Raw genomic sequence first — 25038 nt, forward strand, 5'->3', positions numbered from 1 at the left:
ACATATGTCCCTGGACTCTTGATATCACATTTTTAAAACCCTTCTATTTGTCAGTCATTCCTTTTCCTTCAAACAGACTCACCCAATTGACCTCTGCGAGATCCTGCCTCAAAGTTGGTCCTGCTCCAGATTAGCCCAGCCTACAGGAAGGGAAAAGAGGAGTCAGAGATAGACCAGATGAAAGTGAGGACAGGGTGGAAATTGGAAGCGAAAAAGATGAACTTTTCCAATTCCAGACGAGAGGTGGAAGCAGCACTGATGATAATGTCGATATATGATAATCTCAATCATCAGTAAAGTGATGGAGGGGTCATCAACAGTGCTATCAAACACCACCTGTTCAGCAATAACCTGCTCAGTGACGCCCAGTTTTACCAGTGCCACTCAGCTCCTGATCTCATTACAGCCTTGGTTCAAACATGGACAAAAGAGCTGAATTCCAGAGGTGAGGTGAGAGTGACAGCCCTTGATATCAAGGCTGCATTTGACCGAGTGTGGCATCTTGGAGCCCTAGCAAAACTGGAATCAATGGGTATCAGGGGGCAAACGCTCCGGTGGTTGGAGTCATACCTGACACATAGGAAGATGGTCATGGTTGTGGGAGGGCAATCGTCTCAGCTCCAGGACATCTCTGCAGGAGTTCCTCAGGGTAGTGTCCTAGGCCCAACCATCTTCAGCTGCTTCATCAATGACCTTCCCTCCCATCATAAGGTCAGAAGTGGGGATGTTCGCCAATGATTGCACAATGTTCAGCACCATTCGTGACTCCTCAGATACTGAAGCAGTCCATGTTCATATGCAACAAGATCTGGACAATATCCAGGATTGGGCTGACAAGTGGCAAGTGACATTCGCGCCACTCAAATGCCAGGCAATGACCATTACCAATGAGAGACAATCTAATCACTGTCCCTTGACAATCAATAGTGTTACCATCACTGAGTCCCCCACTATCAACATCCTGGGGGTTACCATTGACTAGAAACTCAACTGGACTCACCACATTAACAGAGTGGCTACAAGAGCAGGCCAGAAGCTAGGTATACTGCAGCGAGTAACTCGCCTTCTGACTCCTCAAAGCCTGTCCGCTATCTACAAAGCACAAGTCAGGAGTGTGACGCCAGAGGAATTGGTGGAGACAGGTACAATTACAACATTCAAAAGGCATCTGGATGGGTATATGAATAGGAAGGGTTGAGAAGGATATGGGCCAAATGCTGGCAAATGGGACTAGATTAATTTAGGATATCTGGTTGGCATGGATGAATTGGACCGAAAGGTCTGTTTCCATGCTATACAGCTCTATAACTGATATGACTCTAATAACATCAACTAAAATCTGCAACCTGTTTCTCTGTATGCCAGAGCAGATTTTTCAAAGTTGATTCTTTAAGGTCAACATTGAAGAACCTGCACCTATGATTTCTATAATATTCTCAATTCAGTTTTCAACTCAAAGTCGAAGTGGTGAAATGCCTGACTTGGTATCATTGTGCACCATTTAAATTCATAGAAATAAAACAGTGGCTGCTGCTGTCTAGGTTCATAAGATAGGTACTTAGTGTAACATCTCATGCAAAGGACAGCATCTCTGACAATGTAAAATCCCTACAGTACAGAAAGAGGCCATTTGGCCCATCAAGCCTGCACTGACCCTCCAAAGAATATCACACCCAGCTGGCATGTTTAGTGAATAGTTAGCAGCTAAATACTGTAATCCCCATAAAAGCAACAGGTAGAGGGAGGGGTGGGTCATTCAGCCTGTCAAACCCCCTTCACCATTAATGAGATCATGGCTGCTTTTCCACTTTTACAGAGTTTTCCGTCACTGTTCCTGTAGAGCATAATGTTTTCGAAATTTTTCTATCAATCTTAGGTACTCAATGACTGAGCCTCCACAGCTCCTTATTCTGACATGTTGTACCTGGTTTAGATCCTACCTCTCACCTCTACCAGGGGAAACATCCTACATCTACCCTGTTAAGCCCTTGAAGAATTTTGGATGTTTGAAGGATATTGCCCCTCATTCTTCTAAATGCCGGAGAAGATAGGCTCACTCTATTTCATCTTTGGTCATGGGATAATCCTTGCATTTCAGGAATTAATTTCGTGAATCTTTTGCACTGCCTATTGTATGCCTATTCAAAGAGTAAATGGCTATTAGGAAATTTACTCAGGGCGAATTGCAAATATAAATCCATGTCGTTTACTTGCTAGTCAAAAGATGAGTTAGTTAGCTCAGGATTCCCAGCCTCTGACCTCTTCTTGTAGCAACAGTATCTAATGGCTGGTTTAGTTCTGTTTTTGCTTGATGGTAAGCCCCAGGCTGTTGGTAGGGGATTCAGCAAAGGTTAGATTCTGCCTTGTTAGGGGTGGCAATTGACTATCACTTGCATGGCTACTTGCTACTTATCAGGCCTTGAGGCATGTGGGCATGGACTGCTTCCCTATTTAAAGAGTCATGAATGGTATCAATGTTTTGCAAGCATTAGAGACTACTCCAGTTCAGACTTTCTGATGTAAAGGTCAATAATGAAGCAGTTGAAGATTGGGCCCAGGACATATGCCTGAATCACCGGTGATGATGTTCTGAAGCTGAGATGGTTGGTCTCTAACAATCTGTACTATCAGGTGGGATTCCAAGCAGTAGAGAGTTTTGACACTGACACCCCCACGCCCACCCCAACCCTCACCAAGCGCATCTCTGATTCCCATTGATTTTTTTCAGGTCTCCTTGGTTCCACAGTCAATCAAGTATTGTCTTGATATCAAGAGTAGTCAGTATCACATCCCCTCTGGAGTTCAACAATTATAACCATGCTTAGATAAAGGTTTTGCTGAGGCCAGGGGGTGAGTGGCCCTGACAACTACTAAACTGAACATTAGTGAGCAGGTTATTGTCTGCAAGTGTGGTTTGATAGCATTGTTGACACTTGCTTCCACCAGTTTGGAGATGACTGAGAGTTAGGCTGATGGGGTGATAATTGGCTGTGTTGGATTTGTTCTGCTTTTTGTGTACAGAATGTACCTGGGCAATTTTCCACATAGATATAGTGGTTTCCATGTAGATATACTGGAACAGCTTGGCTGGGGGTGCAGCAAGTTGTAGAGCACAAGTCTTCAGTGCTGTTGCCAAAATGTTGTCAAGGCCCTGCAGTATCCAGTGCCATGGTCCATTTGTTACTATCTCTTGTGGTGAGATTCAGATTTGCTGAAGACTGTACTTGGAGTACACATATTTTGTTTGGAAATATAAACCAGAAAAATAACGGTTGGATTATTAGTTTTTTTTAAAACAACTTGAAGGAAAAAGTGGCACCATGCGGTTACTTAATGTTTAATTTAACGCAAGAACATATAACTTTGCTAGAAATTGAATATCGATACTTCTATGGGACATGCTGAAACCAGATGTCTTTCGAAAGTAAAGTAACTACCCAGCAACAGTGTTTTGTTTGCTTTAAAGTAGCAGGTTGACACAAATCTGAGTGCAGAGAGAGCAAATGGGGTTCAGACTTTCAAGCTTGCCAGCAAGCAGATTTTCTCTGAGTGGAAATGTAATAATGATCAAAGACTTTTCAAAAGGAAAGATAACTGCTAACTCACACTGAGATCTCAGTCCAACTGACTGAATTGAGGATTGTCCCAGTTGACAACAATGTGACATAATCACTAAAAACCAAAAACTGTGGACGGAATCTTAGAGATCTGTGCGATGTATGCTATGGTGAGATTCACGGCAGAATCGGACAAGAAATCTGGCAAGGCTTATCTCAACGTCGGAAGAGTCTTGATCCATCTTTTATGCTTTTGACAAGCAACATGGCAAGTTACAGTTCAGGGGCAGTTATTGCTTGTTAAATACTTTGTTAATGGCTAAACTTGCCTCATTAATATTTATCTTCCGACCTTGCCAAACTTGCCTCCAAACTAGACATTGCCAAGATGTGACAGAAATCAGAGCAGGTATCTGGCGACCAGCTCATTGCTTACTCTAAATGGCCTCTATGGTATTTAGACCAAATAGTATCACAGGCCGTAATCTCCAGCCATCAGTAGCTTGCACCTCTTGTTCACAGACTTTGGCATCTGGCATTTGCTAACCCCTTACATCATGGCACCTCTCCAACACATCTGCAGGATATTTACAAAGTACAGGCTTACGTTACAGAGTACATCCGATACTACCATTGGAAGACTCCAGCAGAGACAAGCTGGGTGACCAGACAGGGGCCTAACTCAGATTGGGCCAGATCAGATCTGCTCATTTGTTGTGTTAGTACTAGCACTTTCAAGTTCCCCTTCAAGCCATTCACTATCCTGACTTGGACATGTATCAATGTTCCTTGACTGTTGCTGGGTCAAAATTCTAGAATTCCCTCCCTATGTAGTGGTTCAAGAAGTCAGCTCACCACTACCTTCTCAAGGGCAACTAGGGATGGGCAATAGATGCTGGCCAGCTAGTGACGCCCACACCCGACAAAATGAATAAATAAAAAAACTAACTTAGCACCTTGATTGTCAATATGGATCTGTCCAGGGAGGTAGGGAATATCTTGATGCATAGCAGGACTAAAATATCAATCTAAGATGACCATACTGGACTTGCAAAGTTAATTCTATTTCTCCCCACAGAAGCTGCCAGATTTGCTTAGTTCCTCCAGCATTCTCAGTGTTTGTTTGCAATCTAACGTGTCAGCTGCCTGCATGGCAAACACAGTGATGCTGAAGGTAGCATCAGTGACTTAAAAAGCAGCCAATGTTGGCCAAAAGTGAGCCATTATTTCTGAAATTGTCAAAGGTGCTGTGGACAGTGCACACCATTGCTTCAACATTTGTCATATATGTGACAATAGTCTGTACTGACTGCAATACAAACTTGAATGATTGATGTGGGTCTGAGATAGAAATGGCTTTGAAACACAACAGGTATTCTGTTTTTAATAAAAATGGAAAGAACTGCAGATGCTGTAAATCAGGAACAAAAACAAAGTTGCTGGAAAAGCTCAGCAGGTCTGGTAGCATCTGTGAAGGAAAAAACAGAGTTAACATTTCGGGTCCGGTGACCCTTACTCAGAACTGATAGTCGCTTTATCAGTTTATATGCAGAAAATAGGGAGGTGGGTGGGGTAGGGAGTAAACGATAGGATAGAGCCCAAAGAGAGAGAAAGACAGTTGGATAGACAAAGGAGTTGCTAACAATCAGGCTGGGAGGGTGAATAGTTGTTAATGGGGACTGTTAGTGACTAACAAGAGGGGGTGTGTAATAGCAGGCTATATGGTAACAAGGTGTGGGGTAGGGGGCTGGGACACGGGAGAATTTAGGCCCTAAAATTATTGAACTCAATATTGAGTCCGCAGGGCTGTAAGGTCCCCAAGCGGAAAATGAGGTGTTGTTCTTCCAGCTTGCATTGGGCTTCGCTGGAACACTGCAGCAAGCCAGAGACAGAGATGTTGACCAGGGAGCAGGGTGGTGCATTAAAGTGGCAGACAACAGGTAGTTCAGGGTCTTTTTTGCGAGCAGAACGTTTCGCAGAACATCTGCGTTCCGCTTGCAAAAAAGAACAGTCATGAGGAGGTCAGTGCCGTAGGCTGCGCAGTCATGAGGAGGTCAGTGCCGTAGGCTGGGCAGTCATGAGGAGGTCAGTGCCGTAGGCTGCGCAGTCATGAGGAAGTCAGTGCCGTAGGCTGAGCAGTCATGAGGAGGTCAGTGCTGTAGGCTGAGCAGTCATGAGGAGGTCAGTGTTGTAGGCTGGGCAGCCATGACGAGGTCAGTGCTGTAGGCTGGGCAGTCACTAGGTCAGTGTTGTAGGCTGGGCAGCCATGACGAGGTCAGTGCTGTAGGCTGGGCAGTCACTAGGTCAGTGTTGTAGGCTGGGCAGTCATGACGAGGTCAGTGCTGTAGGCTGGGCAGTCACTAGGTCAATGTTGTAGGCTGAGCAGTCATGATGAGGTCAGTGCTGTGGGCTGGGCAGTCATGACGAGGTCAGTGCTGTAGGCTGGGCAGTCATGAGGAAGTCAGTGCCGTAGGCTCGGCAGTCAGGAGGAGGTCAGTGCTGTAGGCTGAGCAGTCATGAGGAGGTCAGTGCTGTAGGCTGGGCAGTCATGAGGAGGTCAGTGCTGTAGGCTGGGCAGTCATGAGGAGGTCAGTGCGGTAGACTGGGCAGTCATGAGGAAGTCAGTGCGGTAGGACGCATCCTTGGGGGTCTCCAGTGTTGACTGTTATTGTGGAGGAGGTGCACTTACCTCCTCTCACTGATTGTGGCCTATGGCTCAGAAAGCTGAGGATCCAGTTGCAGAGAGCGACCCTCTCTGGCCACTACTTCAGATTAAACCAGTCTATTCATAGCCTCAGTGTTCTATCTGACAGTGAGTTGAGCTTAAATCTGTTTATGTCCATATTATAACATAACCTATCTCTGGCCTATGTCATCCTGTCTTGGGCTCAAAGGGTCATACATGCTTGTTAGCAACAAACTCGGCTATTCTAATGCTCCCTCTCACTTTATTCAACCATGTTCTTCTTGAAACATTGCCATGTACTTGCTATATTATATTAGCTCTCCATTTTCAAAATTAAAATTCTTACCTTAGCTTGTATTTAAATACCCATCAGTGCAGCATGCCTCCATATATCTGTAATTTCCACCACCCTACAACTCTCTCAGGCTAATTCTTTGATCTTGTATATCTTTCACTCGCTACACCCTACAATTGGTAACTGTTTAAATCATAAGCATTTGACCTACTTCCCTAAATCTATCCATCTCTATTTAAGAATCTTCTTGAAATTCACTTTGATGAAGGTTTTAGTTATTCAGAAGCTATTACCTTGGGGACATGTTCAAATCCTACCATGGCAGCTAGTAGAATTTAAATTTAGTTAATTAATAAAAAATCTGGAATTGAAAGCTGGTCTGAATATAGGTGGAATTAAACTTTCATTGTTTGTTGTAAAAACCAATCTTGATTACTCATGCCACCCTGTGGAAATAATCTGCAGACCAGTCTAACTTTCATGTGACTGCAGACCCGCAGCAATGTTGACTTGTAATTGCCCTCAGAAATGACCAAACAAGCCACTCAATTGTACTAAACTGCAACAGAAAAGTTAAAAAGGATTAGAACTGGATAGACCTAGGCACCTGAAATAACAACAACGCACCCAGCCTTGTCATAACTTGCAAAGTTCTGTGGGCTAACATTTGGAGGCTTCTACAAAAACTGGGAGAACTGTTCCATTGACTAGTTGAGCAATGACCTGACATAGTCATACTCGACAAATCACATCTTAGTGGTTTCTGGATGTTGGCAATATCAATATTCTTCTCTTCACTATGTAGGTGTTGCTGGCAGGCCAGCATTTATTGCCCGTCCCCAGAAGGTGGTGGTGAGCTGCCTTCTTCAACCACTGCAGTCCATGTGCTGTAGACAGACCTACAATGCTGTTAAGGAGAGAATTTTAGGATTTTGACCCAGTGACACAGCAAGAATAGTGATATATTTTCAAGAGGTAAGTGGCTTAGAGGGAACTTTCAAGTGGTAGTGTTTCCATGTATCTGCTGCCCTTGTCCATACCAAAGTATATCTTGCCCCTGTAAAAGGATAGACTGAATGGAGGTGGCAGCACAGTGGCAGACAATTGGGAAGGAGTTGCCCAAGTTGTTCTCAACTCCAGAACCCAAGGAAACCTCCTGCTGATTACCATGTACCAACTAACCTCCCCCATTTCCTGATAAATCAGCATTTTGTCATGTTAAGCATCACTTGGTAGAAGCATCGTAGATGGCAAGGGCACAGAATACATTCAATTAGGGGACATTAGTGTCCATCATCAAGAGTGACTCAGTATTACCACTACTGATAATAAGCTGGGGAGAAGAATGAGTTGTGATACTGAGCAATTCAGAGGGACATTGACATGTTAACTAAATGAACTGACACCTGGCAGGTGAATTTCAATGCAGAGAAATGTGAGGTAATGTATTTAGGTGAAAGAAACATAGAGAAACAATGCAGACTGAGCAGTATAAATTCGAGGGGAGTATAGGAGCAGAAGGACCTCAGGGTTCAAGTGCATATTCTCTGAAGTGGTTAGGCAATTTGAAACAGATGTTAAGAAGGCTTAAAGGGTCCTTGTGTTTATCAAAGCTAGAAATTGACGCAACATCTCTATAAATGTCAGACCACATTTGGAGCATTGTGTTCAGTTCTGGGCACCTCATTTGAGGAAGGATGTTAAAGCCCTGGAGAGAGTGCAAAGGAGGGGGAGAATTACTAGAATGATACCAAAAATGAAGGATTTTAGTTGTAGGAAAAGATAAGAGAAATTGAGCTTGCAATTAGAAATCATAATTTTAAGATTGTCAGCAGGAGAACTAGAAGTGAGATTAGGAGAAATATCTTTACCCAGAGAGCTGTTATGATTTGAAATGTACTGCCTGAGAGAGTAGGGGAGGCAGATTCAGTGCAAGGTTACAAAAGAGAGCTGCATATATATTTGAATGTAATTAATTTAGCCTGCTTTTTCAGGAGCCAATACAGACACAATGGGTTGAATGGCTTCCTTCTGTACTGCAAATTCTATGATTCTGCTGACCATGTGACCGAGTCCTTAGGACCACATCTGTTAGACTGGCTTAAGGGAGATGGACAGAGAACCAACAAGAGAGAAATATCTCTTTGACTTTGTCCTCACCAATCTATGAGTCACAGATGTATCTGTCCAAAGCATTATAAATAGTAGTGGTAACTGCCATTTTCAAAATGGAGGAGTGTGTCAGCTACATCCCTGGTACCTATGTGAATATGGAAGATTGGCCAGGCATGTAAAAGACAGGACAAATCCAAAGTGGCTAATTACTGCCCCATTGGTAAATTCCTGATCATCAGCAAAATGATGGTGCTATTATAGTGCTATCTAACAGCGCTTACTCAGCAATAACCTGTATGCTGACACTAATTTTGTGTTCCACTGCGCCACTTGGTTCCTGATCTCATTATAGTTTTGGTCCAAACATGGGAAAAAAGAGGTGGGTTCTAGGTGAAAAGAGAGGTGTCTTGAGACTGATTGCCCTCTACATAAAGGCAGTTTGATCACATGATATCAGGGAATCCTAGCGAAACTGGAATCAATGCTTTATTATCATGTGTACTCATGTACAGAAGTACAGGAGTACAGTGAAAAGTTTACATGGTGCCATCTTAGGTACAAAGTACCTAGGTACAAATCTTAAATACAAAATAGAGAAATAAATGGAAAAAAAGTCACATTACCATACAGTTATTCATAGTATAAGTTAGAAAATTGAGGAATAAAGTTAAAAAGATAAACATTACTATAAAAGGCCTGCAGTTGATCAGCGTGGGGGCTTCCACTTGTGGTCTGGCTAGGCTTGCAAGCTGCTGACCACTCGCACCGGTCCCCAGTCCAATAAATCGCCCCTGTTCCGGGTATGCTAGCTGTCCTCACTCTGCTCAAGCCTTCAGCCTGCTGGCCATCCCTGCTGCGCTCAAGCACCTAGCCCGCTGACCGTCACTGCTCTGCTCGGTCCTCCAGCCTGCTCTGCTGCATGCCTTCAGCCTGTTCTGCAATGCTGCTGCAAGATACGTTTTTCAAAAACACTAAAAGAAATACTTAAAACAAAAGAGGGAGGCAGAACGACAAAAGAACAGATGGAATGGACAAGCTCTGGCCTGAGGAGCCTGGACGCTGACTACTCTGCTGCCGCCATCTTGATTGAATCAATGAGAATAAGAGGAAAGGCTGTCTCTCGTTGGAGTCATACCCAGAAACTAAGGAAAATGGGAAGGTGAGAATCTCTGGGTCCGAACCCTGGAACTCCCTCTCTAACTGCGTTATGAGTTTACCTACAGCAAATGAATTGCAGCGGTACGAGAAGGCAATTCACCACTGCCTTCTCAAGGTCAACTACAGACTTACCCAACCAGTGATGCCCAAATCCCATGAATGAATAAACAATGAATATTTTCAATCCCAGGACAACTCTGCAAGAGTGCCTCAGGGTAGTAGCTTTGGCTCAACCATCTTCAGCTGCTTCATGATTTATCTAACCTCTCCTCCTCATTACTTGAGTAGAAGTGGGAAAATTCACTGAATTTTGCGCAATGTTTAATACCTTTCATAGTTCCTCAGCTTTCAAAGCAATCCCTATCTGTATGCAGCAGGACTGGGACAAGCCTTAGACTGGTAAGTAGAAAGTTAAATTTGTGTCACGTAAATACCAAACATTGACCATTTCCCTTTGACATTCTGCAGCAGATTCCTCTCCAAATCATTAGAACTCTCCTGACTTGGAACTTTATCACCAATCCTTGACTGTCGCTGACAAAAAACCAAGAACACTCCTAATAGCGCTCTGGGTTTCTATGATAATGAACTGCAGCAGTTGAAGAAGATGCTTAATCAAGGATATTCAACATGGCTTTGTCAGAGGGAGATTATGTCTGACAGGTTCTATTGTGTTTTCGAACCGGTGACTAGATATGTGGGTGAGGCTAGTGCAGTCAATGAAATTTGGCAGTGCTTTTGATAATGTCTCATGTGGGAGACTGGTCAAGGAGGAAGAGCCTATGGGATCCAGGGAAATTTGGCAAATTGGATCCAAAATTTGCCTAGTGACAGGATGCAGATTATGATGGTGAAGGTTGTTTTTGTGACAGGAAGCCTGGATCCAGTGGCATACTGTTGCATTTGGTGCAGGAACATTTGCTATGATGTAGATGTGAATTTAGGAGGTATGATCAATAGGTGTGCAGATGACACAAAAATTGTTGGTATGGTAAATAGCAAGAAGTAAAGCCTTAGCCTTCTTTTAAATTCATTCATGTGACGTTGCTGGCTTGGATTTCCCATTCCTAGTTGCCCTTGAGAAGGCGGTGGTGAGCTGCCTTCTTGAACCGCTGCAGCCCATTGCCAGAATAACGGCAATGAATTTAATCCAGGAAAGTGTATGATGATGCATTTTGGGAGAACTAACAAGGCAAGAGAGTACTCATTGAATGGTAGGAACCTAGAAAGTACAGAGAATCAGACCTTGATGTCCATGTGAAACGGCAGTAAGAACGCTGATGCCAGCCATGTGCTTCCTCTAAGTGAGAGAGACAATTTAACTCGGGACTGACACTGAGCTGGCTGCCCATAGCCGGTGTACTGTGCACAAGTAAATAAAGAGTGACCTGGTGAGAGGATACTGGCTTCTGTGCAGTTACTTCAGTGGCAATGAGAGTGGGATGTCATTTATCAGCAAGGAATTTGAGTATTTCCTGAAGTCGCATGGCATTCGGCACATAAGGACAGCTCCAAACCATCCATCATCCAGTGGTCTGGTGGAAAGAACAGTCCAAAAGTTGAAAAAGCAGGCTTGAAAAAGCATCCTACAGTGTCACTTGATACCAAACTGTCCCAGCTCCTGTTCGATTGTAGGACCTCTCCTCACACAACAACAGGGATAGCTCCACCAGAGTTGTTGATGGAGAGAAGACTCCGCGCCAAGTTAAACCTGATATTCCCAGACCTGGGGGGAGGGTGAAACTGCAGCAAGAATGCAGGTGCCAGCCACGTGCCTTCTCTAAGCAAGTGAGACAGTTTAACTCTGGGGACTGACTCTGAGCTGATTGGCCACAGCCAGTCTACTGTACACAAGTAAATAAAGGGTGACTTGGTGACGGATGCCGGCCTCTGTACAATTATTTCACCATCTTAACAGTTCCTTGAAGGCAACAAGACAGGTGAATAAAGTGGTTAAGAAAACACATGAAATACTAATCTTTACTAGTCAAGGCATTGAATATAAGAGCTGAGCAGTTATGATGGAGCCGTATGAAATGATAGCTATGCCACAGCTGGAGTATTGTGCGCATTTCTGGTCATTGCGCTGTAGGAAGGATATAATTACACTAGAGAGGGTGCAGTGGAGATTCACCAGGAGTTTACCTGGGCTGGCGCAAATCAGCAATAAAGAGACACTAGATAGGCTAGGGTTGTTTACTTCAAACAGAGGGGGTGACCTGATTCAGGTGTACAAAATTATGAAATGCATAGATAGGGTATATAGGATGAAACATTTCCCTTTAGTTGAGGGAGCAATACCCGTAGGCCACAGGTTTAAGGTTATGGAAAGGGAGCTTAGAGGGGATTTAGGGAAGGATTATTTTTCACCTGGAGGGTGGTGGGAATCTGCAACTGTCTGGATTAAAAAGGTGATAGAGGTAAGAACCGTCACATCATTTAACAAGTATTCAGATGATCATTTGAAATGCCGTATATACAAGGTTATGGGCCAAGAGCTGGAAAAAGGGACTTGAGTAGATAGGTGCTCAAGGACAGGTGTGGATATGATGAGTTGAGAGGCCTGTTTCCATGCTAGAAAACTCTATGGCTCTATGACTCCAAGATGGCTCACTATCAACTCTCAAGGGCAATGGAAAAGAACAGTAAATCTTGGAGATGCCAGTGATGCCTTGATGCAGTGAAAGAATGAAATACAGCTGTGAAACCTGATTTCGAACAATCATGAGGCTTAAAATTAAGAAACGGAGCAATTCGTGAATGTGGAGCCTGAAATCAGATTGATGCTCTTTAGTTTGGAGCCAGGCATCACCTCTTTAGTGACTCATCAAAAATCATTGCTCCCTTTAAATCTGGTGATTTTTTTTTGTTGCAGTGGCAATCAAAAACTGCTGGGATAGGACTGGTAGGTGATCTATCTTGAGGTCTTTTACCTCACCAATGTGGTCTACAGAGTGCTCTGGACATGTGAGAACCTAAAAGGTCTTAACTCTGTTTCTCTCCCCACAGATGCTTCTTGACTTACTAATTATTACTAGCATTTTCTGTTTACCTCAAAAAAAAACAATCAGCCCATTTAGGGATGTTATGACATACCTCTGGAGCAGCTGGGAATTGTACCTAGACCTTCTGGCTTAAAGGTAGGGACAATGCCACTACATCTCAAGAGCCCTTCGTGAGTGATTTCTGTCTTTGTTTCAGATCGCAGATTCGGCTTCTTTTAATTTTGTATTAGTGACTTTATGTTTAATTTGCTGAGAATAAAAAAGATGTCAATTGTTCATTGAGGTGTGTTGCGTCCTTCAATTAAGTCAGTTCATTGCTCTGAGGGCCCTTGGAGTGCAGTAGTGGTTTCGAAGAGATTAGATTAAATCACACACCAAAGGCCCAGATTTGAGCAAAGAGATTTTATTCATGATATCACGGAGCGTCAACGCTGACAATAGGTCAGGTGTGAAGACTCCGACAAGCACAAAAAAGCAGAATTTATATAGTGGCACAAACAAATTAAAACAAATTGCAATCGTACTGTTTTAGCAAGGCAAGGTCATTACTTAGGCAACGTTAATTGAAGTGGAATGCGGTGAAGATAAGCGTGTACAGATGCTGCGAGCCTTATCCTACATGACTTCTCGGACTAGGGAAAGGCAGTTTGCAGTTACAGCAATACGTACTGTTTCATAAAGTTAAAGTTTCCCTACTTCATGCTCCTAGTCAGGTATTATTTTAACTCATCCCTACTCAGCCTAAATTAAACAGCCTCAACATACAAGTATTCCACAATTCTCTCCTTTTTGATCCCCAGATCAACTTCACCAGTCTTCTTCTGCGAACGGAGGGTCGTACCCCAGGGGAAAAGGTCTCCTGCCCAAGCATTCCTTCTTATCTTAATCAGGACTGTTGGATATGTAATGGGAAACATGGAAACAGGGTTTTGTCGCCCCTGGGGGAGGATGGCCTATATTAGGCAGGTTGCTAAAACGCATACTACAATTATAGCAAGGATGATCCCATAGTGAGTCACGATGTTCCACCAAGTCCCAAAGGGCCACATTCAGATCCTGGGGGGTTGTAGTTGTGGAATTGATTCCCTATCGCTTTTATTTTGTTGACAGCTCGCTGAACATGATCCAATAGGTCCGTGATGCTTTCAGACTCATCTGGGATATAGGTGCAGCAAGTATAACTGCGCAAGTACCCCCTTTCTCGGCCAGCAGAAAATCTACGGCCAGTATGTTCTGTAGGGCCACTGTTCGCACCGCCACAGGTTCGGCAGATAGCCGGGAAAAGGCCTGGTTTGTTTCCTCTAGAGCATAAGTGATTTCATTGGCCAATTTCTCTAGGGCCGAGACCGTGTTAATCAGTTCCCGGGCTGCTTTCCCCGTACCGTAAATGGGGAAAGCTATCATGAAGAAACGCTCGGTCTCGGTCTCTTGCATCGTTCAATCCAGGGGTGCTGGTGTAAAGCGTGGAGGTGGCGCATATGGGGGACTATATACACAAGATAGCAGGAACCCATCCAGGAGGGGCAGCCAGGTATAGGCTTTGTAGCCACATACAAAATATGTGCCATTAAAAGGAATTTAATGGGCAATAAACTCCGGGGACCAATTTTGTTGAAAAGTGCCTAAATGGTTGTTTTTGGGAAAAGTAGGAAGGCTGTTGGAGCCCTGTGTAAGGAGAGAGCCGTTAAGAACCCCTCTGGTCAGAAAGAGTGAAAATTTTCCCCAGGCCGAGAGGGGGAAAACAGAGACATTATAATATTGGGAGCAATGGCTATTACCCATGGGGATACCCTTTTCTCGTGTTGCTATTTTAGTAAGCAAATTGGGGCCATGTGGTTGTTTTCAGCAGTTAGCGTAAAATAAAGAAGGTGACAGAGAGGAGGTGTTATAATAATCCGGTTGGTACCATCCTACAAAAGTGGTAAGGGGGTACCCCACTGAATTCCACTCTTGCCTGTCTGTGTTGGTGTTAACCATATAGCGACCAGCTTCAGTCTGCAAGCCGTCCCGATTCCCAGGTAGTGTGCTATTCTGTTTTAATACCCACTCAGCCCCTTCGGAGGCATTAATAAGGAGTGGTCGTAATGGGATTCCCCCTTTTGAGTGAATGAGAATGTGGGCGCACACCCAGCAAGAGGAGACATTTAAACGCACCGCATATTCATAGCTTAAAGACAGAAATGAGTTGTGGTCAGGGGCTTGTTCTAGGTAATCCAATGCGATACCCCACACAAATAGTCCATGTACTATAAACCCCAGGAACCTCGTTTTTTGTCTCCCATGGGTGGACCTGTCACTGTGGTTCCAGAGCCTGGTTTACAACGTGTCCGTGAATCCAGTTCTGCTTGCCTTGCACTTTGACAGCTGTGCAGGTCGTCAGTAGTACTTGATAGGGTCCTTTCCACCTAGGAGAAAAAGAGCCTTTTTTGAGTGATTGGATATACACAAAATCACCAGGTTTACACGGATGAGTATTGCCTTCCTTGGGCTTTGGCAGTGCCTCTAATACCTTTGCATGGTTGGACCAAGCTGCCTCACTCAGGGCCTGTGCATACTGCAGGGTTTTCTCATCGACCCTTATTAGTGCTACGTCGGCCCCGGTCATCGGGGGCTTGGTGCTGGTGGTCATGGGTCTTCCCATTAAAACTTCAATGGGGTCAGGCCTGTCTTTCTATTAACTTGATTTCTCAGGGTGTATAGGGTAATGGGTAAAGCTTCAGGGCACTTTAGTCCAGTCTCCTGGCATACTTTAGCCAGGGTATACTTTAAAGTCCCATTGATCCTTTCTACCACTTCTGAGGACTGGGGCTGACAGGGTATGTGCACTTTCCATTTGCACCCCATAGCCTGAGTCAGAGCCGCTGCCACCTTTCCTGTAAAGTGCGTCCCTCTATTGCTGTTTATCCTCACGGGTATTCCGAATCGTGGGATGATGTTTCTCATTAGATATTTTACCACTGTCCTGGCATCATCTTTTCTAGTTGCAAAAGCCTCTATCCACTTTGAAAACATATCCACTATCACCAATATGTATTTAAATCCTCCAGAGGCTGGCATGTACATAAAATCTACAGGCAAGTGGTCAACTCTGGCTGGGGTCTTTCCTCTATTATACTGTTGGCAAATACTACAAGTTTCAGTTACCTGCTGAATAGCAGTCGTTATTCCTGGCGCAAACCACTACTGGGTAACTTGGTGTAGCATCCCCCCTTCCTAGGCCCGTACTGCAACCGTCAAAATCAATTGCCTCAGGCAATTTTTGGCGTACAAAAGAGGAAACAACCATTGCTCGGGATAGAGCAGCTGTCTTAGCCGCTTTGCGGCAGCATTGCCTAGCGAGACTTCATCTTGCGCTTGCATGTGCGCCTCGCATTTTATTACGGCTAGCCTACTGGGGAGGAGGATGGCTTGGAGCAAGTTACCTATCGGTAGCATGCTGAATGGGCTTACCGCAGGAGGTGATAAATCCGCGGTGCTGCCACAAGGTCCCTAAATCAAGCACTACTCTGAATGCATATCGCGAATCGGTGAAGATATTAGCAGTCTGACCCTCAGTGAGAATACAAACATGGGTGAGTATGAACAGCTCGGCTGCTTGCGTGGAGGTGCCGGGGGCAGAGCAAAGGCTTCCAGTAATTCAAAAGAGGTGACGACTGCAACCCAGCCAGTATGGCGGTGTCATAAGGCTGGTAAGAGGAACCGTCGGTTAAAAGCACCTAATCGGGATTGTCCAGGGGCATGGATTGTAAGTCAGGGTGGGGAGACGTGACAGAATCAACGACCTGCAGGCAGTCGTGCTCGCTTTCGTCTGTCTCCCCACTGCTAGGGAAAAGGGTGGCGGGGTTTAACGAGGATGCGGGCCTAAAGGAAATGCTAGGTTTGGACAACAGCATGACTTCATATTCAGTGTGGCAGGCTGCGGTGAAATGTTGTGTCGCCACTTAATTTAGAAGCAGTAGGACTGCATGAGGGGCCAAAATAACACACTTTTGGTCCTAAACAATAGGGTTCGATTTTTTCCACAATTACAGCAGTGGCGGCAACAGCTTGTAGACAGCTAGGCGTTCCTCTAACAACAGGAGGCAACTGAGCGGAGTAATATGCTACCGGCCACTTGAGTCTGCTGTGCTCCTGGGTCAGAATGCTACTTTGCAAACCCCTCATTTTCGCTGACATAGAGGGCAAAGGGCTTGTTGTAATCAGGAATCCCCAGGGCGGGAGCTTGAGTCAGGGCTGTTTTGAGCCTCCTTAAAGCTTGTTGCTGCTCTTCAGTCCAGTCTATTTCTGTCGGCTGCCCCCGCAATATAGTCTGCTACAGCACAGCATCCATTCGCCGATATTCAGGTATCCATTGTCTGCAATAGTTCACCATACTGAGAAAGGACAGCATTTCTTTTTGGGTCTGGGTGCCTTCAATACCGCCTCGACCCTCTGGTCCCAGTCGGCGCGTACCATTCTCGAGTACGAAGCCCAAGTACTGTACTGAGGGCTGGCACAATTGTAGTTTTGGAGCAGAGACCCGGTGTCCTCTATCAGCCAGATGATACAGCATTGCCACGGTGTCTTGTTGACAGGCATCACAATTGCCAGAGGCAATCAATAAATCATTGGCATATTGCAGTACCATACTATCGCCAAACAATGATAGTTCAAGGAGATCCGTTCGGACCGCGGAGGCATATACGGCTGGGCTCTCAGCGTAGCCTTGGGGAAGCTGGGTCCCCGTATACTGTCTGCCACTGTGGGTAAATGCAAAGAGATCTTGGCTGTCCTCATGGAGAGGAATAGAAAAGAAGGCTGAGCAGAGGTCAATGACTGTGTAACAGGACGAATCGGGAGACAGGGAGGATAGAATCACATTGGTGTCCGGGACTACGGGGGTGACGGGTATTACAATCTGGTTGAAAGCGCGTAGGTCCTGGACAAAGCGCCACTCGTCCTTCCATCCAGGTTTTGGGATTGGCAGTATGGGAGTGTTGCGGGGGCTATGGATAGGGCATAAAACGCCTTGAGCGAGTAGCGCCTCTTTGACTGGCCTTATCCCCTCCTCCGTCTCCTTTGTCAAACGGTACTGTTCAATAGAGGGCAGGGCAGCGCTGACCCGAACATTCACGCGATGTGGCAGGGCCGAGGAGACCAGGCCAATATGGTTTGTCTGCAGTGCCCATAGGGAAAAAGGGACAGTCTGCAGGAGGATTGGAAAAAAACAAGTCTACAGAGGAGGGGTGGCTGAAATTGACAGAATGTCACTTCCCATTTCCCAGGCACTATCCTAATACAGCCCGAATGGGCCAAAAGGACGTCAATCAGTACAATCCCGAAAGCCTCAAGAGGTGCCTTTTCGGTACGCAGAGGATTTTCCTCACCTAAACACTTTACCATAGGGCCAATCTGTTTAGGGACCACAGGGGCCTCTACGGCCAAGGTGACATGAGGGATTGACTCGGGACCCATTTCAAACAAGGAACCCTGGGTATGAGTCAAATCAATCGCTGCTCCAGTCCCAAGGAGCTGAAATAAATCTTTCCCCCAAAGTAAATGGTATCAGACATATCTAAGAAAGGTATAGCTTTTCTAGCGTAGTTGTCGGACTCAGAATTTTTGGAAAATAAGGCGTGCAAAGGGTCTTAATAAATAATCTACTGGTGGAAAGCAAATGATGTAAATAGCCCAGGCACTCATCACTCCTTTCTGCAGGGGCTGCAGCTAAGCGCACCAGCATTTTCTCAAGGGGGTTGTTCTGTAGTTGCCAACAATAAAAAACAGTCATTTCAGATTTTAAAGCTTGAGTTTCTTTGAGCAGCATGCTATAGGCTTGTGGAGCTGAATGTTCGGGCAATTTGAGAAATAGTCCCTGCTGAGTGCAGTGAATCGTGGCTCCTAACGTGCAAAGCGCTTGGTGTCCTAATAAACTCACTGAGGAATGTTTGGCAATAGCGAAGGTCTCGCACACACTATGATCTTCAATTTGTATAGGCATGGGATGTGACAGGGGCTCAACCATAGAAATTCCGGCTACTCCTACAGTAGAAATCTTTTTAGGACTACAGGGTAATTCCACAGAAGGGGGCACAGACGAAATTGTCACGCCGGAATCAATTAGAAAGTTTACTCGTCTCCCTTTAATTTCTGTTTCTGCCATTGGGTTCTCCTGGGGAGAAGAAGATAATCTGATCATTGCAGCCGATATTGCCGGCCCTCTGTGGCACTCCTATTGTCCCTGAGGGAAAGGGTTGTTAAGCGAAAAAGGGACATTCTGTTTCTGACTCTGAGAGTCACTTCCGCCCTGCCTTGGCAGTGCCTGGCCCAATGGCCATTCTGCCCGCATCGCCAGCAGACATCCTACTCTCTGTTTCTTCCCTGCCATCTCTGGCCACAATCACCATTATGGGGCTTTTGTTGGCTCCTCTGTTGCCTCCAGATCGAAGTTGCTGGACAAATTGGCCTTTAACTTCACTTAATTTCTTTGTAAACAAGCCTTGCCTATGCATGTTGGTCAGAGACGTAATAATCTCGTTCCAACCCTGCTGCTGCCAAGTCAGGTTAGCCAACTTAAAGGCATGTGCAGTATTAGGATCAAGGCAATTTAGAAGGGTTTGTATGGCTAGGGGTCCACACTCAAGTGCCACGCCTGCAGAGGATTCCTAGGTATCCTTAAATCTAGCAATGAAGTCTGTTAACTGTTCACCCTTTTTCTGGATACATCTGGTCACTTCCCCGAAATCACTATGCTGTCTGGCCCTGTTAATGATGGACTCTTTGGCTCATGTCCAGAGCCAGGTATCTCTGCTCTCATTCCCCTGATCCTGATGGCTATCGTCAGGGGCCCAATCACCATTGCGGCCCGGAGGAGCAGCAAACGAGTCGTTGACCGCGGGCCAGGAAATCCCATTTGCAACTTTTAATAATAACAGCACATCCCCAGGCAGTAGGTTATAAATCTGACATATTTGGACTAGCCAACTGTGAAATGGAATGGGCTTTTTTAGAGAATTCGGGGCTTCGTTTATCATACTTCAGACTTCCAAGGGGGTCCAGGGTCTCAAAACGGCTACTTCTCCTACCATTATACGGGGATATTGTTTAACTGTACTACTAATGGGTACCTCAGAGTCACTATCGGGAGTGCGATCCTGCTTTGTGGCGATCCTACTCCTCATCTGGACCCCTTCTATGCCCGAAGTACTGGCCAGGGACGAAGAGGTCCCCAGCTCAGGAAGCCGGGGAGGGGAGGTTGTAGGTCATTATAAGGACGGGACGGTCCCTGAGGGCAGCTGCCAACAGAATATCGTCCATAACCTGATCTTTGTTTTCATCAATCTGTTCTAATTTTGAATATATTCCCGCGGCAGGGGCACTCTCCGATTTTGGGTATATTCCCGCATCACATTTCTCTAATTTTGGGTATAGTCCTGCGGCAGGGCACTGGCCTTATTACCCTTTTTGATCTCATTACTTTGTCTTTCTTGGGTTTCGGAGGCTGATGATGTTTCGCCACGTCCAACCATTTATCAAAGCAGGAAATCATATAATTATAATCCCAATTGGGATCCCCATTTCCCTCTTCTGTCTCACTTTTCCAAAATTGTATCTTTTTCAAGTCAAATGTACCTCCGTAAGGCCAATCCCCATGAGACCATCCATACAAATCACTGGAAAACGTAACAGAGTACCTGCTGTCTCCGGTTTCTAGCCAAACCTTATCGGCGGATGATCCTGGAGGGACCAATGGGTCACCGAGCAGCTTTCTTTGTTTTACGATTTCCTTGATCTTCTTTATGGTTTTCTTCTTCATCTTAACGGGGAGCTCTTCCACCTCAGGCCTCTTGGCTTTTTTTCGTATTCTGTTGCCCATTGTCTTTAACAATTCCCACTTACCAAGGGATCAAACTGGGAAGTCAAATGAATGTTAATACTTAATAGTTACATATCTTAACTCTATGTACTCTTATATTCTAATTCACTCTTTCGCAACCCTGAGATCTCTTTCTAAGTCAGCCCTTTAAGTCTCCTTGACTCTTTCTTTTGTCTCAATAGTTCATGTATAATAACTTGAGGATTTCGTAACAAGTTTCTGTTTTCCAAATGTCGTCTTGCCCGTCCTGTCTCTCCAGTCTCCCCGAGATCAGATCAGGGTGGCTCAACGTGGGTCACTGGCCGGGGAAACTCGAAGCCCCTCTCTCACTTCCCTTTTTATCAATTTGTTAGGATCCCGTATATATACATATGTAATATATAGATAGGGATCCTGCCGAGTATGCCGGATTGTTGAAGAGACTAGATTAAATCACACACCAAAGGCCCAGATTTCGAGGCAAAGAGATTTTATTCGTGATATCAAGAGTCAACGCTGACAAAAAGTCAGGTCTGAAGACTCCGACAAGCACAAAAAAGAAGCAGAATTTATATAGTGGCACAAACAAGTTAAAACAAATTGCAATTGTACTGTTTTAGCAAGGCAAGGTCATTGCTTAGGCAACATTAATTGAATTGGAATGCGGTGAAGATAAGAGTATACAGATGCTACAAGCCATAGCTTTTTGCTATCTATCCTACGTGTCTTCTCAGACTAGGGAAAGGCAGGTTGCAGTTACAGCAATACGTACTGTTTCATAAAGCTAAAGTTTCCCTACTTCGTGCTCCTAGTCAGGTATTATTTTAACTCATTACTGCTCAGCCTAAATTAAACAGTCTCAACATACAAGTATTCCACAAGTGGTGTGGAGGTCTGCTTCAGAGGTGTGTCATAACATAGAATCATAGAACTTTACAGTACAGAAGGAGGTCATTTGACCCATCGTGTTTCTACTGGTTCTCAAAAGAACTATCTAGTCCCATTCCCCAGCCCGATTTCCATATCCCTCTAACTTCATCATTTTCAAATATATATCCAGCTCACTTTTGAAACCTCCTATGGAATCCACCTCCACCTCTCTCTCAGGCAGTGCATTCCATATCATATCAACAAGGCCATCTATGTGTGGAACCATGGGAGGCAGGTGAGGTACTAAACGCGTATTTCACATCAGTATTTGCTGTGAAGAAGGATGTGGAAACTAGAGAACTTGGAGAAATAAACAGTGATATCTTGAAAAGTGTCCATATTACAGAGGAGGAGGTGCTGGACATCTTAAAATGTATAAAGGTGGATAAATCCCTGGAATCTGATCAGGTGTATCCTGGAACTTTGTGGAAAGCTAAGAAAGTGATAGCTAGGCCCTTTGATGCGATATTTGTACATCAATAGCCATGGCTGAGGTGCCGAAAGACTGGACAGTGGCTGATGTGGTGCTGTTATTTAAGCAAGATGATAAGGAAAAGCCAGAGAACTTATAGACCAGTGAGCCTGAAGTCAGTGATGGGTAAGTTGTTGGAGGGGATTCTGAGGGACATGATTTGCATGTATTCGGAAAGGCAAGGAGTGATTAGGGATTTCAGCATGGTTTTGGGCATGGGAAATCGTGTCTCACTAACTTGATTGAGTTTTTTGAAAAGTGACAAGAATGATGAAGGCAGAGTGGTAGAAGTTGTATGGACTTCAGCAAAGCATTCAACAAGGTTCTGCATGGTAGACTGGTTAACAAGGTTAGATCACATTTAATCCAGGGTGAACTATCCATTTGGATACAAAATTGGCTGGAAGGTAGCTGACAGGGGGTGGTAGTGAAAGGTTGTTTATCAGACTGGAAGCCTGTGACTGCAAAGTTTGGTGCTGTGTCCACCGCTTTTTGAAAGTTACGTGAGTAATATGGATTTTAGAAAAGGAGGAATGGTTAGTAAGTTTGCGGTTGACACCAAAATTAATGTGAATGGTGAAGAAGATTATCTCAGGTACAACGGGACCTTGATCAGGTGGACCGTTGAGCCAGGGAAAGGCAGATGGAGTTTAATTTAGATAAATGTGAGGTGTTGCATTATAGAGGTTTATAAAATCATGAGGGACATGGATAGGGTGAATAGCCAAGATCTTTTCCCCAGGATAGGGGAGTCCAAAACTACAGGGTATAGGTTTAAGGATAGAGGGGCAACTTTTTCACACAGAGTGTGGTGTGTGTATGGAATGAACTGTCAGAGGAAGTGCTTGAGGCTGGTATAATTACAACATTTAAAAGGCATTTAGATGGGTACGTGAAAAGGAAGGGTTTAGAAGAGATGTGTGCCAAATGCTGGCAAATGAGACTAGATTAATTTAGGATACCTGGTCGGCATATACCCGTTGATCTGAAGGGTCTGTTTCTGTGCTGTGCAACTCTATGACTCTGAGTAAAGAGGTTTCTCCTCATTTCACTCCTGTCTCTCTTGCTGACAGTATTGAAGTTATGATCCGTAATTACTGAAGTACCAACTTGTTGAAACAGAATATTTTTGTTTACCCCATTAAAATTGTTCATAATTTTGAATACTTCAATAATGTCACTAGAGGTGTAGCATCACTTCCTTGTTTTAAACTCTATGCCTCTATTTATAAACCCAAGGATACTGTAAGTTTTCTTGACAACTTGCCTGGCCACCTTCAGAGAATCATAAATGTGAACCCTGAGGTCCCTCTGCTCCTGTACTCTCCCCAAAGTTGTACCGTTGAGTCCGTATTGTCTCACCTTGTTTCTTCTCCCAAAATGCATTACCCTACATTTCTCTGCATTAAATTCATTTGCCAGGTGTTTGTCCATTTAGCCAATTTGTCAATGTCCCTCAGTATCATCCTTACAATTCACTCTTCTGCCTGGCTTAGTATCATCTGCAAATTTAGACATTTTGCCCTCAACACCTATTTCCAAATCTATATCAGAAAAAGCAAGGGTGCCTGCATGGATCCCTGGGAAACACCACTTTCAACTTGTCTCCAATCTAAGAAATGCCCATTAATACTTAGCCTCTGTTTCTGATCCATGCTGCCAAGGACCTATCAATCCTAAACATTTCTAAATTGCCAGCCAACCTGCCATGTAGCACCATATCAAATGCTTTCTGAAAGTCCAAATGTACAACATCCACAGCACTGCCCTTGTCCACTCTCTGTGTCACCTGATCAAAGAATTCAGCCAAATTTGTCAGACATGACCTGCCCTTAAGAAAGCCATGTTGAGTGTCTAGTATTAACTTATTTTTCTCTAAGCGTATATTTACCTTGTCCTGTATTATGGGCTCCATCAGTTTTCCCACTATTGATGTTAAGCTGACAGGTCTGTAATTTTCCCCGTTACCCTTTGTCCCTTTCTTAAACATTGGTGTCACATTTGGAATCCTCCAGACCCTAGGGACTAATCCTGTGTATAGATTGGCCTCAAAAATTTCTGTCAATGGTTCTGCAATTTGCTGCCTTAACTCTCTCAGCATTCTAGGATATATTCCACCTGAGCCTAGCAACTTTTCTATCTGGAGTGCTGTCAGCCTTTTTGACACTTGTTTATCTTTCACTACACTGTTCAATTGGTCAACATCCACCTTTTCGACTAGGCCACTGTCACAGGCTTCTAATTTGGGAAAGACAAGCAAAATATTCATTTAGTACCTCTATCATATCCTTTGCTTCAGTGAGTAGCTTACCCAGCTTGTTCCTTATGAATCTCACTCTATCCTTCACTAAAGTTTACTATTAATATGCTTGAAGAACGTTATTTGTTTTGGCACAGCCTGTCATCCTTTCCTCATGCTTCTTCTTAGCCTTTCTCCTGTATTTGAAATAGTCTTCCTGATTTCTGCTGTTATTATTATTCTGGTATGCATGATATGCATCCTTTTTCTTCCTTAGTAGGTTTTATAATAAAGTCCATTGCTTTGACACTGATAGTGTGCAGATATTGCCATTGAAGCCTGTGTTTCAGTGCTTGCTGATACTATGAATCAGCAATAAGTAACATAAGCTGTCATCACCACAAAAGAAAATACTGTCCCTGTGTGGCTCCCTGTTTTCCCTCTCTTAAAAATAATGCACTTTTCCACCTGCCAATCTGCAAGGACCATTGCACAATCTATAGAATTTTGAAAGATGGCCACCAACCCATCAACTGTCTTTACAACAACCACTCATAACTTTTTTTTCTGTTTTCTCAGGAAGAAACAGCTGCATTTCATACTAGAGGGAAAAGGAAAGAAATCTGGGGTAACCCTGGAGGAGTCTAAGGACAGCATAAAGCTTGGAGGTGAGACAGTGGGCCGAGCAATTATGAATTACTCTAATAAGGACATCACCACTGAACAATTCAAGGTAAACACTGATCA

At 44.4% G+C, this 25038-nt stretch overlaps 1 protein-coding gene across 2 annotated transcripts in view; it reads left to right on the forward strand.

The window, feature by feature from the left end:
• Window positions 1–25038, forward strand: part of LOC109912244 (leucine-rich repeat-containing protein 49) — a 167092-nt gene that overhangs the window by 130953 nt on the left and 11101 nt on the right. For both annotated transcript variants that reach the window (XM_048617282.1, XM_048617283.1), the window contains exon 17: window positions 24871–25024. In XM_048617282.1, coding sequence (XP_048473239.1) covers window positions 24871–25024 — 154 coding nt within the window. The remainder of the gene's footprint in view (window positions 1–24870; window positions 25025–25038) is intronic.

The sequence above is a fragment of the Rhincodon typus genome, chromosome 36 (genome assembly GCF_021869965.1).
Source record: "Rhincodon typus isolate 14 chromosome 36, sRhiTyp1.1, whole genome shotgun sequence".
In the NCBI taxonomy this organism is placed as follows: domain Eukaryota; kingdom Metazoa; phylum Chordata; class Chondrichthyes; order Orectolobiformes; family Rhincodontidae; genus Rhincodon; species Rhincodon typus.